Genomic DNA, 16518 nt, shown 5'->3' on the forward strand with positions numbered 1-16518 from the left:
GTTTAAGTAGGCCATTGGCAGAATCCTCACAACCTATCAACTGAACTCATCTCGCAAGCTGATGGGGTGCACAATTGATAGTGACAACTTAGTACTAGGACAAAAAAATGGACTCAAATTGCTGTTGGATCTATTAAGATTAGTGATTAACAAATGACTCCTTCTCCCAAAGCAAAAGAAAATGATGTTCCTCATCATGTAACTAATGTTTTTGAGTGCCTCTCCTCTTAGCGTGCAGATAGCTCGTCACAATGAGCCTTGTGTCACAATCGCTCTTTCGGAAGCTTCTCTTAGCGATTGTGCTGCACTTGTTCCCGCTCACGAACAAGTCAGCCAACTCGAATACGGACTGCCGATGGCACACCGAGTGCCTCTCGCAACCTCCACCCCCGATTTAGGGAAAACGGTTTTAGAAAGCGGGTTTAGAGAAAAGGTTTTCGTAAGAAGTTTTGTGAGTGTGAATAAAGAAAGAAAGATTGTAGTAGACTAGAAAGCAATAAGCAACAACAACAGCTTTATAGAGTACTACTCCGGGTATGAGGAAGTGATGGTTAGTCTTATCCCCGTCTCTTATACACATCTAGATGTGTATAAGAGACAGGTGTAATAGATTTGTGAAATAAATCTTCTAAACCTTGGAAGACAAGATGAATTAGCTTTTGAAGGACTTCTAACAGTGCCTTTTGACACAATGAAAGTGTCCTAGTTGGCAAAGTGTCAAATCTTAAAGGGAATGTGCGACAACCACTTGACTATGGGAGGAGTAACATAGCACTGCTTCTCATAGAGAGTTAACATCACATTTCATCATTGTGGTCCTGAAAGGAGAAAGGTTCAAGATTATCTCCAAAGGGAAGGTTTAAGTAGGCCATTGGCAGAATCCTCACAACCTATCAACTGAACTCATCTCGCAAGCTGATGGGGTGCACAATTGATAGTGACAACTTAGTACTAGGACAAAAAAATGGACTCAAATTGCTGTTGGATCTATTAAGATTAGTGATTAACAAATGACTCCTTCTCCCAAAGCAAAAGAAAATGATGTTCCTCATCATGTAACTAATGTTTTTGAGTGCCTCTCCTCTTAGCGTGCAGATAGCTCGTCACAATGAGCCTTGTGTCACAATCGCTCTTTCGGAAGCTTCTCTTAGCGATTGTGCGGCACTTGTTCCCGCTCACGAACAAGTCAGCCAACTCGAATACGGACTGCCGATGGCACACCGAGTGCCTCTCGCAACCTCCACCCCCGATTTAGGGAAAACGGTTTTAGAAAGCGGGTTTAGAGAAAAGGTTTTCGTAAGAAGTTTTGTGAATGTGAATAAAGAAAGAAAGATTGTAGTAGACTAGAAAGCAATAAGCAACAACAACAGCTTTATAGAGTACTACTCCGGGTATGAGGAAGTGATGGTTAGTCTTATCCCCATATAGTGCATTCTGAACAAAAAGCCAACTGGCGCCCCTGTATATGCAAAAGGGCGAGTGGTCACTTACAATGAAAATGTAAAGAAAGCAAGCTAACTAAGCTAATACAATACAAGATATGAAAGTATGCTAGAAGGGGGTTGGATCGGGCATGCGGCCATGGGCAACAGGCCCTGGACAAGCATGACCGTTACACCTTGCATCTAAAAACTTGAAATTATATTTTTTTAAAAAAAATAGAAAATAAAAAGCACTCAAACACAAGAATTCTTTAACCATTGTTGTTCTTTCTGATGGAAAGTGTATATATTCAAGAATTCAAGACAAAAGATAAACAACAGAGCTGCAAAGAAAAAGGTTTTTTTTTTTTTTTTTTTTTGCTGTTTTCACCTTTAGCAACCGAAAATATGATATAAATTCATTTTTAAAATAAATAATTGGCATTTTACACATGAACTGGGCCATAATAGTGTTGACTGCTCCAGGTACCTCTAAAGAATGGAAAACTTTAAACGAGCCTTGTCAATCTTTTTTCATGCTAGAAAATTATCAATGTATCTGCTCCAGGCACAATTTTAGCAGTTATATTTAATAGCCAACTTTTTACATCCACTTTTCTTTTTGCACCCTCCCTGTTTTAGTTATATTCTCCTTCCCTTTTTTCCTCACCTTGTTTCCTCTCCTTCCTGTTTTAGTTATATTCAATCTTTCTGTTTTTGCAGATCTTCTGTACAAATCTAACTTGAATACTGGAAGTGTTCTAGAATATGCACTTGCCTTTACAAGTGCTGCTCTGGATAAATACTGTAGCAAATGGAGTGCTGCTCCCAAGACTGGATTCATTGACATCACTACTTCAAAAGATTTCTATAGGATATATAGTGGACTTCAAATAGTGAGCCTCACTACCCTTTTTATCCGTTGTTTTGATTTGTCTTTTCTATTGAAAGTGTTGTTTCTTAAAAATAAACAATAAATAAATAACTGCATTATGATTATTGTTTATCTTCTTTCAATCATTTTCACCTAAGGGTATATGTTCTAAATTGATTATTAATTTTTTATCCATGGTTGGTTTGTGATGCAGCATCAAGACAGAAGCTTAGACTCTAATCAGATTAGATCATGTTTTTAAAATTTGATTGTTGCTTTAATTTCACTGTCGTTATTTTATGTAATTCTCCTCTTTAATTAAATGGAATTGATGTTACCCAAGTGGTTAATGTGTATGATTTAGTTCATTTTCTATAGAGAGCTTGAAATTTATTTCATGTACAATATACAGTTACTAACGGAATTTAATTTCATTACCTTCTATATACCAGAATGATATTAAAATTGAAGCTGGTTGTTAGTTACCTGACTACATGAGGCTTTTAGTTCATCCGTGGTTTACTCAACTTCATAAAATGAATTGTTTGTTTCGTTAGGGTTTGTTAGATGATATAATAAAATTTACCTTTACCTATTAGCTTAAGCTTTTGGATTAATCAGTGATTTAAGATGGTATCAGAGCAGGTCGGTTTAGGAGGTCTTGTGTTCAAACCCCTTCAATGTTATTTCCTCCCCAATTAATATTTATTTCCATTTGTTGGGTCTTCTTCATATTTCAAACCCACAAGTGATGGAGAGTGTTAGATGATATAATTAAATTCACCCATTAGCTTAAGTTTTTAGGTCAATCGGTGATTTAAAAGAGTTCATATAGTAACATGTAACTAAAACAAATTATGAACTCACTAAGGATTTGGACTCGTGATATGGGGTATTAATTCATTGACCTAAATAAAATGTATCTTTCAAACAGAGAAACTGATAATAAAGCTGCTAAATAAAGTAAATTGTTATTTCAAATGGAATATGTGGAGATCAAGGATGTAGAATTCTAATCTTATAGCATCATTTTCACATATAGCATGGAATCATTTAATGCATTTTTTAATGAAATTTCTATATCTTGTTTTGAGTTTGTCTTTTTGTAACTTATGATGAATGTGTGCTGTGAGCGTTTCTCTAAATAGTCCTAGTTATAATGTTGGTTTAGTTTTGATTTGATCTATTTAAACTTCTTGTTTTTTCATTTGAGTTGTATTTTGTATCCTTGTATTTGGAGCATTAGATGGTTAGATGGTTTGTGCTGCAAATAAATTAAAATTATCGATTTTCCCCATTTCTTGTAGTAATAAGTGAATCTAAGCTTATGTAAAACCTCAATTTCTTTTTACAGTTAATTTTTTTTTAATATACAGTAAATGATCTAAATATTTCTTGCTGATATTATTTTGCTACGTATTCAAGGGTTACCTGGAAGAGTCTGCTCAAACACCTTCAAACAACCATGAACTGCTTGGTGATTCAGTAGCTTGGGGTGGTTGCACAATTGTCTACCTGCTCGGGCAACAGCTACATTTTGAGCTGTTTGATTTTTCGTACCAACTCCTGAACATAGCTGAGGCAGAGGATGGAGCAATTGTGCAAGCTCATAAGAGTTCCCATTATATGCAGGTTTGAAATTATAGTTTTTTTTTTTTTTTTTTTTTAAACAACAAAACTTTACATCGACAAGGGAGTGAATTTAAAGAAAATAAAAAGATTCGAATGGAAAAATAAAAGCATGCCAACTGAGGCATAAATCTTTAATAGAACATCCACCCAAGAGTTTGGAGAGAGGCAGAGAGCACAAGCTGATGGAGAAATTCAACTGCAGTCCACATACCTCAATTAAAGATGAAAACTTGGAAGGGATTGAGGTGGTGGTCTTAGCGACTAGGGATAATCTTTGAGGATCTTCAATCAATTGTTCTTGAGCATCAACCAAGAACAAAGTTTCAAAAGCATCAGCAGAAGAATTATCAACAAAAAGATCTTCAAGCTGTTTCCTCTAAAGATGCGTCAAGTTCCACACTGTACATACTAATTTTAGATTCACCATCAGATTCAATAATATTAAACAAGCAGTCAAGATCCTTGTTCTGATCAATGTTAATCTTGGTACCCACATGTAGACTTCAAATGAGACCGTGACTGGATGCCTTGTTCATAATGTTTATGCAAACTCAATTAAAGCTAGTAAAGAAGATCCACTGTTTAGCCTTATCAAAGTTTAAATATCAAATCGAATCTCCTGGAGTTATACAAACACATACAAATTTGGTCCTCAACCAATATACTAAGAAATACGTACATGTTCGAAAAGTTATGCATTTCAACTGCTGTTTAACTGTGATGATTGTATTTTTCATCATCTGTGGCATGTTTTCTCACGAGTTAGTTGCATTTTTTGGCTTCACGGACCTTGTTTTTCTATATGCAGGGATGGGAGTCGTTAATAGAAGCCATGAAGAAGGCGAGAAGATTGAACAACCATGTATTCTCAATGCTGAAGGCACGTTGTCCTCTTGAAGACAAGACTGCTTGTGCCATTAAGCAGAGTGGAGCTCCTCTTCATCGTATTAAATTTGAGAACACTGTCTCTGCTTTTGAGACACTGCCCCAGAAGGGTGCCGTCAGCTAATTCCAATATGCTTCCTCTGTAGGAGAAACTTCAACTCTTTTTTTTTTTTTTTTTTTTTTTTGGCTCTAGAACATTACCTACTTTGATATTGATGCTAATTGTTTCACATTTGTGATAGTAGTAGCTGTATTATCAATGAGAATGATGGTGAGCCATAGCTAATTCTGATGTTTTAAAACCATTTCTTTCGCTTTCTTTTATACATGTTACGGGGGTGTTTGTAAGTTGATTGTTTTTCATGCATGATGTTTTCTTGAGTTGCCACTGAAAACAATGGGCTATTTTCACACTGATTACTTTGATCAACTCTAATGCCACTTCATTCTGTTCTATTAAAAGTCAAGTCCCAAATAATCCCCACTTGTTTGCCACATAATTTGAGGCAAGATTATCACCACCCTTCATATACTCAACCCTCCACCTACAAAAATCAGCCTTCTCGTATGGTCATGGATTTGTTCTGTTTGGTATTGGTTGTTTTCGATCTTATTGCAACGTGAAGAGCTTAAATGTCATGCAACAGTTCATCAACACAATTAGCATCAAAATTAAGTCGGTGATCTTAGAGGCATTTGCAAATGTGACAGACTAAAGTGCTTGTTTTGTAATTTCATGGACCAAATAGAGATGAACTGCAAACTTTTGGAACCAAAAGTGCATTTAGCCATAAACAACACATTTAAATAATTAATAGATGCAGTTTCTTAGATATTATCTAAAATAATCTATCAAATCCTTGACAATATCTTGTGCCATAAAGTAAAACCTCACTTCAAAACTATCATTTAATCTTTCTTAAAACATTAGGAAAAAGCAAAATTGGGTACAAAAATGTTCAATAAAAATTCTCCTATCAAGTTTTGGAATTCTTCTCTTTTGAACAATTGTAGAAAAATATAAATCCTTGCAAACTTTAATATAAGATTTTTAAGATGTGTTTGGATTAACTTTCTAAATGTCCAAATAAATGTTTATAATTGTAAAAAAAAAAAAAAAAAAAAAAAAAAAAAAAAAAGTGTTTTATAAATCTTTAGAAAGTCAATCCAAACGGGTTTTTAGATAACCATTGCTTCCAAACCAGAATCTTTCAATTAAACAAAGCTTCAAAGCTAAATATTTCAATTGAACAAAGTTTCCATTTAACCAAAACTTGAATGCTTCAATTTTTTTTTCCCAATAAAGTTGATCTCTAATTGTTTATATAAGCTAGTTAGGGGATTTATGAACCTACAAATTATAATCTTAAATGATCCAAACTAATTCATTAAGCTAGTTTAATCAATTTTTATTCATTTAGTATAGGTCACTCCACTATAGACCTAGAATTGCACTCTTGCATTATAGGATATGTTGTGTCCATGGAGATAATCATTAAAAGCAAGTTGATCCTTTCACAACTTGTTCTTAATTACAATTTGGTCAAATATTTGTTATACTCGTGTAATTACCTCTTACACCTTTAATATCATTGATTCTGTAATGAATAATATATTTATGATTCAATTATAAACCAAGCCTCTCTCAACTCTATGACAGGATGGGGCCCCTTTGTTTAAGTCATGAAATCAATACTCAAAGGAACTATCTACTTACCATATATGAAGAAGTGAATTTCATCTGAGTTATTTTTACTCATACAACCCAAAGTTTTCTTTATTAAAAAAAAATAATATGTTGTTGGAGGAAGTTATTTTTTATAACCCTCTCCCCTTATTTCTCTCCTAAGTGTGTAACTGGTGCAGGGAAAGATAAAAAAAATGGTTTTTATCTTCTATAAAATGATACATAGAACTTCCTACAAAATCACTCTGCAGAATTCTCTCACAATTATTGCAAGGAGAGAATACACAGATTTCTTTGTAGTGGTGTCCGGCCAATTAGGTTTTAGCGTTGCTATTTTTGTGCATTCATACATTTGTGGGAGAGCAAGTTTGTTCGCGATCGAAGAGGAATTTCGTGAAGTTTTCGGTCTTCAAGGGTAAGTATTTCATCCCTTTAATTCCTCTTTAAAATTCTATAAAACATGTTGTATTATTAGAATGCATATGAAACGTTTCTGTCCTCTTAAATTTATGTTGTTTATGTAAAATTCAAAATTGGGCTTCTGCATCAAGTGTTCACATGAATTTCAATTGGTATCAGAGCCAGATTTTTTAGTCTCAATTTTTATTTTTCTAGAATTAAATTCAGATCTATGGTCAGAATTTTTTTTCCTGTTATGTATTTATGTATGATGAATGTGGGATTTGCAAGTTTTGGATATTTTCGGGATCGGCTTTAGAATTTTCTTTTTTATTCCATATGTAAGGACCAATTGTTTTTTTTTTTTTGGGTATAATAATTACTATCGAGTCTATAAATTAAAGTATGGGTCATTCATGTAGTTTTCTAGCGTCGTTTTGGTGAAATTCAGGGCCAAATCGGAGGAATTCAAAGAAAAAAATCGCACTGTATAGAGGTTGTCTGTACAGCAGCATTGCGGCATTGTAAACTAGCGCTGCAATGCTCCAACGCGAGGCTGCGAAAGGTTTTTTCCGTAGTGTCGCGACGCTATCACTCCAAACGTGATGCCGCGGGCGAGGAGACCGGTTCGGCAAGCGGTTCATGGTCTAGAGGTTCAAAGGGGCGGTTCGCTTCTCCCAGGTGGTTCAGTGGCAGAAATTCTTCTTATATTCAACTTGTTTGTAATAATTGTATTTTAAATTTATTTTTATCAATTAAATTAATATAAATTTTATATAATTTAATTAGTGGTTTAGGAAGCCAACCCCGATCCAAAATATTGTTTTTGAATTATACATTGGATGTATGGCAATTTTTATTTAATATATGTCAGTATGTCATATAGAAAAGATCTCACCATAGGATATACATTTGTTCATATATAATTTTAATATAAATGTTATATTATGAGCTTGCAAGATTTTTAGTTAAGCATGTTCATGCATCATATAGTATAATAGTTATAATATATGGTTGCATGCATTAATAACATATCCATGCATCAATGACATATACATGTATCAATAACATATCCATGCATCATTTATATTATAAATATTATAATATACAATTTCAAATGTATGGATATATGTTATTATATTTTTTTCATTACCATAGTATATAACTGTTATGTATGGTATGTAATGAAAAATGGGATTGAATGATTGTTGAATGAAAAAATTTGGCCCAGTCAAATTGTCATGTCATTTCCCAAATCAATGACAAAATTACAAATCGTCAAATTTGGGGTCATTTAAAAGTTAACATTGATAGAGTAAACATGCATAACACGAAAGCAAACAGAATCATTAAGCACTCTAATTCAATTAATTTGAGTAACAAGCATGCAAGTTCACAATTTTGTCATTAGGGTTTCAAGTTGAATACCTTTGATAATTTTCACAAATTCCTTGCTTTCTCCACGGAATTCTCCTTCAAGCTTTGCCGTAGAACCTTCACAAAAGTCTTCTCTACTAATCTCAGCCTTGGATTGAATGGTGGAACTCCAATTCGGAGGGAATTTGGATTGAATTGGAGGGTTAAATAGAAAAGCAAGTTTTTTGCAGAAAATTTTCAGAATTTCGTTTGCATACCTCAAATTCAAATGAATTCTGAGGTATTTAATCAAATTAAACATGCGAAATCAATTAATTAACTATTTGACACTTCAAATATCACCAAATTAGTGGGCTAGGTGTTTAATTTGGTGAAAATCCACTATGGATTTACAAATATTTTTTCAATTTTTTCAATTTTAGTTTTATTCAATCTAATTTTCAAATTAAATTAAATTAAATTAAATCTAAATTCAATTTCTGAAATTGAAATTCTAAAATTTGAAATTGGTTTAATTTATTAAATAATTTTAATTAATTAAACAATAGTAATTTAATATCAAATATTAAATTGATAAAAATACCTAATTCAAACATGAATTCCCTGTTTATGTAATCAATATTTAAATATATTAAACTTTTCAAATACATTTAATTTCAATAAATTTAAACGTTAATTATATCGAATATAATTATCTAAACCTTAATTTGAATTTGAACATTTCAAATTCACTCAATATCCTAATCTAAGGTAATCCTTTTACGAGTTAGTAGAGGAATCTAATGAACCTATAGATCATGAGCTTCAATAATTTGAGATTAACTAGCTAGACTCTTTAAACTGAATTAATCAATATTACCAAGACATACCACTATAGCTCAGTAGTTGCACTCTCTTTACTATAGATATATTTCTGTCCACTTGATTTAACCATAATCAGTAAGTCGATACTTGACGGGTCGTTCATATTTATAGCTAGGTCAAAATTACCGTTTTACCCTTGTAATACATCTTGCTCCTTAAGTTTTCATTGATCCTCTATTAAATAATTGGTTTGTGGTCTAACCAATAAACCAAATCCCTCTCTATCATGAGAGAGCGGGACCTCTTTGTTCAAGACCAGGAGTCAGCACTTAAGGAAACAACCTATCTGCTAACCCTAAGATGAGCAGGAGTGAATTCTTTCTTGTAGAACTATGTCCTTAGCTATCTATCTGATCTTACCCCTAAAATGGGAGGCTATTGAGTGGTGATGTTGAATCGCTCCCACCTATGCAGATTAAAGGATAGTTCCAAATAAACAGGAGTTCATAGTTAGCTCAAGATTAAGATCGAGTTACCCTAGGTCATCAATTTGAAATAGTCAGTTTTAACAATAAATGATTGTTATAAAGAAAAGTGACTATTTTGTGGTCCGATCTTATGCAAACATCTTTTGCTAGTATGCTCCCACTCGCATGTCTCCACATGAACAATTTTAGGATCACATCGTTTGTATTAATATACAAAGTGAGTCGCATCCATAGTGTCCCCAGGATAAGGTACCCAACCTCATCCATATACTTATAGACCTTTTTTGCTATATTCTAAAACTTGATCCTTTTTTATATCTCTACGTAAAGTTTAAGTATTCATGTTATAGTCATGGTTCGTTTATTGGATCTTATAAAAAAATGTATTCAGTAACATCTTTATTGATAAAAACTTCAACAACAACTTTATAGTGAATAGAATATGTTTAATGTTTACAAGCTGCGAGTTTTAGGACATACCCAATAGACATGTGTCCCAAATTGAAACTAAAGACTTGGCAGATTCCGTAAAGACACTTGTTTTCATCATGACCATTGGATTGAGTAAAATTAATTTGGTCCAATTTGATATTATAATTTAGGCTAAAGCGCATTTAAGCTCAAAAATGGGCTTAATTTGGCTCAAATGCCAAAATAGGCCAAAATCCAACTAATTGAGCCCAAGGACCAGGCCCATGGTGAAAAAACTCGTTTTGCAGAGAATCTATGAGCGGAAGTGGATCGTCCAAATCTCATTTCGATTGAAACAAACATTTACAGTAAAGCAACCAGATTATGCATCATAACATAAATTACAGCATGCTTTTGAATAAGAAACAAGGTTGAAAAGATAATTCCTTTGAAGAACTCTTCTTCACGTAAATCCCTCGAACTAACTCGAACTCCTCGAATAGCAATGAACTCTCCTCGAACAAACAACAACCAGAACACTCGAACCAAAAGTGAAGGACACTACCACTTGGTGACCTTGGTATTCTCGGGGTGAGAACTCATAAATGGTGGGCTCTGGCTATTTTGGTTAGGAGGCTGTTTAGGAGTTTGGAGGAGGAAGACGAGAAGAACAAGTTATCGCATAGAGTTGTCTTCAATCGTGTAGATAACAAAGTCTATTGCATAGACTCTCTTGAAATTGTGTAAAATTATCTCACAAATCGTGTAACTTAGTTAGGAAAAAATAAAATCTTATTTTATTTATTCCAAAAGCCACAAAAACCACTTAACTTCCCACTAAGGTGGTTAGAGAGAAAATGAGAATTAATTATCAAATAATTAATAATATAAATAAATGGGATAACCAACTTATCATATTATATTTATAACCTATAGTTTTAATATTGCATCATATACAATATAAACTATAGTTCTTTTCTCTATTTTATGGCATTTAATATAAATCATATTTATATTAAATTTAACAACTATCAATCTTATTCATAGAAAATATATTTGAATCACATTCAAATATTGATTCCTCCAATTAAACTATAATGTATCAAATACATTATGTCAATTATATCATATATAATCGAATCAATTTAATTATATCAAATATAATTAAATTCTCTCTTATTAATTTGAACAATTCAAATTAATCCAAAAACTAATTCTCAACTAAATTCTTTTGAGCTACCAAGGGAACTTTATGGACATGTAGCTTGAAGTTCAAATGATACGTAAATAATTAATTAAACTCTTTAATCACAATATCCAAATGTCGAGCACTTCACTAAAGACCGACAGCTTCACTCTTTGCACTACAAATATATTTCTGTGTCCATTGGATATAACCAATCAATAGTACGATGATCCTTCACAAATTGCTGGTAAGTACAGCTGGGTCAAATTACCGTTTTTCCCCTGTAGTTACATCTAACTCCTTAAGTACCACTGATTCCTCTAATGAACAATAGATCATAGTCTCACTATGACTAAACCCCTCTTGATTCAAGAGATGGTGTGGTTCTACATTATTCAAGACCCAGAATCAGCCCTTAAAGGAACAATTTATCTACTTACCCCTACTTCGTGGAAGGAGTGAACTCCATCTTGTGTAGCTGAGTTTCCAGCTCCTCAATCAAATGAATGCCTAAAATGGTAGGCTTGTTAAGTCGGCGATCTGGCCACTCTCATCTATGCAAATCAAAGGATCGCCTTCATAGGCAGGAGTTCACTACTCGTTCAGGATTAAGGTCATGTTACCTATGATCATTCTAGTGAAATGAAGGTCTATTGTGAATGACATTATATAATGAGATTAAACATTCGTGGTTCGGTCTTATACAAACTCCTTTGCATAGAATATCCTGGCTCGCATGTCTAGTACATGAATGATCAGGTTATTTGTAGTATTTTACAACATTTGTAACATCTACAAAGCAGGCCATATTCATAGTGTCACCAAGATAAGGTACCCAACCTTATCCATATACTACAGACCATTTAGGTTATCACTTAAACATGATTCACCTGTATGTTTTCACATATATGTTTAAGTTACAACGATAACCTTGGATGTTAGTTTATTGGTTTGTGGTTAATGCAACTAAAATATCATATATTTCATAGACAACGTGAATAAAATATCAAATATTATTAATCATTAGTATGTTTGTTCATATAAGGTTTACAAACTATAGAACTCTACGAGATTTAGGACAACAACCCCAACACATGGATTGACCAAGCTCAAGCCCACGAAGCACACTAGAAAACTCTATAAATAGAGGAGCTCTCTTCATTTGTGAAGGTTAGTAATTCTACATTCTAGAGAGCCCATAAAGAATTCTCTCAACAATCAAAAGACTCCTAGACTCCTGAAACTATACACTCCTTGGAGACACGAGTCTCCTAAAGATACAAGGACTCTTCTTAGACTTCAACTTCAAGAAAATCAAGGCTCTTCCAAGACTTAAACTTCAAGAAAATCACGCGCTTTGCTTCTTCAAGTCAAGCGTATGCATTCAACTAAGAGAGAATCAGAGGATCAAGTACTAAAGATCGAACCATATCGCATCAAATCAAAATTAATACAAGTTCCACTCCATAAAATAAGTTTCTTCGGAGACTTCGTGTGAACAATGATGCATGACATCACTTTAGGTAAATTATAAATGTTATAATTTTTCAAAGATGTCATTAGATGCAATCTTAGGTTTTAATTTGTTTAATTCATACTTTATATTAGTTATGAGTTAAATGAAATTAGAAATTAAAATCTATAAGAAAGAGTTGCATTTTAATATAGGTTACAAATCATTTGTTAAATAGTTTAAAATTGATTCATTTTAAACCTATGATCACAATATTTCTAATAAGATTAGGAATAGATTTAGTCTTGTAATTCATTTTTAGAATTAAATTGGATAATCATAAAAGATTAAATTTGTAACAAACGTATCTATAAGACACCTTTGTTTAAGGACGGTTCTATCTAGGCTGGGGTATTTAAGCTGACGGAAACAAAACACCCCTACCTGAGAATTGACCTGAAATGTGAAGTAGATAGAGATATTACAAGTATGCAATGAGTAATTAAAGTTTGTCAAAATGTTTAACGAACATAAATCAACATTGTTTAACTATCCAAAGTAAATGTTACGTTGAACAAAGTTAACAAACACTTAGAAAAAAGAATTGGCCATATTTTCTTTGAGTTAGTCAACCCTAAGTAAAACATTCAATGGAAGAAAAATGTAATATATGATACTTCATTTTTCCTATCACGTTTCTCCCTAAAAGTTCACACCGTGAGACCTATACTCAGCCTCGAGGTATGTTTACTTGTGTCCCCCTACGGGTGGTATTTATATAGGTCAATAACAAGGTGAATGGAGAGAGTGTTTATAGTAAGTGGGAGTAGGACATGTGTCAACACATCTATGGTATCTCTCATTAGTTTCTAGTAAACTTTCATGTTCAGCCTCGAGATATCTTTGCTTGTATCCTCCTACAGATGGCATTTGCATGACCTTTTACTCAAACTCCATAAATGGATATGATTGATTTAGTTTTTTTTCCAATCGATTTTTCTCTACGGTTAGCTCATTGAGGCGAAACTTTAGAATCTAAAATGAGGGGATACACTTACAAGAACATGTTAAGCTAGTTAATTATTTTATGAACCAAACAATGGTGACTAATAATTATAGGAAGAAGAGTTGTTGGTGTAATTATTGGATGCGATAGTCTCATTTTAGTGGGAGGGTAAATGCTCATTTACCCTACTCACTGAAGCATCATTGCAAAATAGATGTGATAGATGTCACTGCCCTCCTGATTTTCCTCATGTAGTTAACGTAATCTGCATATTTTATAATTAATTTAGATTCTGTTTAACCATTTTTCGAATAAATCTCACTTTAATTAGATATCCAGATTTTTCTACCAAATTTATATTTCAAATCTCCATATATTATTAAATTTTATTTTATCTAATCAAGTTTCAAATTTATTCTAATCTTTGAATTGTGTTTCATTACTTTATACATATTCAAATTTATTAAAATCTTTGGATTGTTTTTCATAATTTTATACATATTCTTAATAAATTAGCTGGATATTTCTCATATCCGTTTAAATTGTTTTATATTATTTTAATGATTTGGAAAAAAAATATCCATCACTATCGTAAAAAATAACCATCACTTTTGTTATTCACATAAAGTGTTTATTAATTTAGGTTTCGTTGTGGGTTTTTTCACACAAAGTGTTTATCAATTTAGGTTTTGTTATGGTTTTTGTTCACAAGCTATTGTTTTTGCTATTACAACGGATTAGACTTCTTTTTCCTCTTTTCCTCTTTCCATCGATCTATCAATTTTCCCCTTTTCCTCTTCATTTGTTCTTGTATGACGATTCAATCTTATTTTGTTTCATTATTATAATCAACTTTCTTTGTTTTTCGGCCAAAGAAGATGAAATCTTGTTCATCGAAGAGAATCAGAGTTGGACACTATAATAAATCGAAACTTTCGCGGTTGCAGGGAATGTCGGAGAATTGGAGTTATGATTTTTGTGTGGTGGTTGACTATTTTCTAATATACCTGTCAATCTTGCAAATACACTATATATGAATAATAATTTAGTAGAAACAAAACCTTCTCTTCAACCTTCTAAGCACATTATCATCAATTTTGCTTTATCTAATTCTTTTTCAATTGCTTTAACTTTTTGTTACCAGATTTCATTTTATCTAAATCTTTTTTCATTAGTTTAAACATGTTGTTATTAGCTTCAAAATGTAATATAGAGTTAAACTTATTTCCAGTTTGCCCTCGATGGGCTCTAAAAATTAATTAATATACATTTACAGAAACAATATAATTGTAACATGAAGTTATGAGATTAACTAATCTACATTTACACATGCAGTGTAATTGTAATATGAGTTATATGATTTTAACCTTCATTTTTTATGTTTCATGATTTAAATTAGAGATTCTCCCTGATTTTTCTCCAACAATATCTATTTGAATCTATCTTTTGTTATCAAATTCTATTTTATTCTTTTTTCTTTATTATTTGTTTATACATTTTGTTATTATAATAATTTTTTTTTTTGTATATTATTACTATTTATATACTTTATACTTTTTAAAATATAATTTAGTGATATAACAATATATCATTGGTATATAATATATATTTATATACCTATTTATTATTTTGATAATATTTGTTTTATTTTGTTTCATTTAAAAAAAACCTTATTTATAAAGTTTCGATATATTTATAATTTATGAAAAAAAATCTAAGCTCTTTCTGTTGGGATAAACACTCTAATTGATTAACTTTGGGCAGAAATGAAAAACATCAAACATAATTTAATGGGTTTCAAGAACATATCTTTGAAGAACCTTTGAAATCTCGATTTCCAGCTACTAAATCCACCAAATTTGTATACAAACCACCACAAGATTTTCCTTACTATTCTCTTGGTACTCTAGATTGAGTTGTGAGACTCAAAATAAGCTGAAACCAAAGGAAACTTGGAAACTTGGAAACTTGGAGAATGCTCACTACAACAACCCAAAATGAAGAACACTTTCTTCTCTTGAATTTTTAGGAAAATTCAATCTCGGTTTCATCACTCCAACTTCACTCCAATCTCTTCAATATATTACAGACTATCATGCAAAGAGATTGCTACATGGGATACAGCTCATGCTTGGAGTTATTGAAGGTTGAAGATAATGGGTTCTTTGTGAGCTATTTTGAAGATGGAGATGGAAAAATCCATTTTCCATTTTGTGTTTTTCTATTTCCAAAATCCATTTTTTAATTTTAAAATCATATTTTAATTCTAAATCAAAACTTATTAATTTTATGAAGTAATTTCACAAATTAATTTTCTAATAAAATTAATAAATAATTATTTAAACAATTTAAATAATTTTAATTAATTTAATATTCAATATTAAATTAATTTGACACAAATCTATCTTCATATTTTTAAATCATATTTAAATATATATTCTCCAATTCCATGATTCTAATTTGAACGTTTCAAATTAACTTATCACACAACTCTAGAGCTAATCCATTTTCGAGCTAGTAGGGAACCTCATGGACCTACAGATCATGGGCTCCAACGATCCGAGATTAATCGGCTAAACTCATTAGACCGATCTAACCCCCATTCGTTAACTAATAGGTCACTCCACTAAAGCCCATAGTTGAACTTCCCTCACTATAGATATATTATGTCCACTCCATATAACCATGATTAGTAAGTCAACCCTTCACAGGTTGTTCGTAATAACGGCTGGGTTAAATCTCTATTTTACCCCCAAAATTACCTCTTGTTCTTTAAGTCCCATTGATCCCGAACAATTGTTTTGTGATCCAATCAACAAAATCGAGTCCCTCTCGGGTCAGTGAGAGGGCGGGACCCCTTGTTAAGACCCAGAATCAGCACTTAAAGGAACAACC

General features: G+C 32.3%; 1 protein-coding gene across 1 annotated transcript in view; it reads left to right on the forward strand.

The window, feature by feature from the left end:
• Nucleotides 1-5225, forward strand: part of LOC120070894 (protein PIR) — a 90310-nt gene extending 85085 nt beyond the window's left edge. The window contains exons 28-30 of the mRNA XM_039022792.1: nt 2145-2317; nt 3721-3927; nt 4736-5225. Coding sequence (XP_038878720.1) covers nt 2145-2317; nt 3721-3927; nt 4736-4936 — 581 coding nt within the window. The 3' untranslated portion in view covers nt 4937-5225. The remainder of the gene's footprint in view (nt 1-2144; nt 2318-3720; nt 3928-4735) is intronic.
• Nucleotides 5226-16518: the final 11293 nt, after the last annotated feature.

The sequence above is a fragment of the Benincasa hispida genome, chromosome 2 (assembly GCF_009727055.1).
Source record: "Benincasa hispida cultivar B227 chromosome 2, ASM972705v1, whole genome shotgun sequence".
Lineage (NCBI taxonomy): Eukaryota > Viridiplantae > Streptophyta > Magnoliopsida > Cucurbitales > Cucurbitaceae > Benincasa > Benincasa hispida.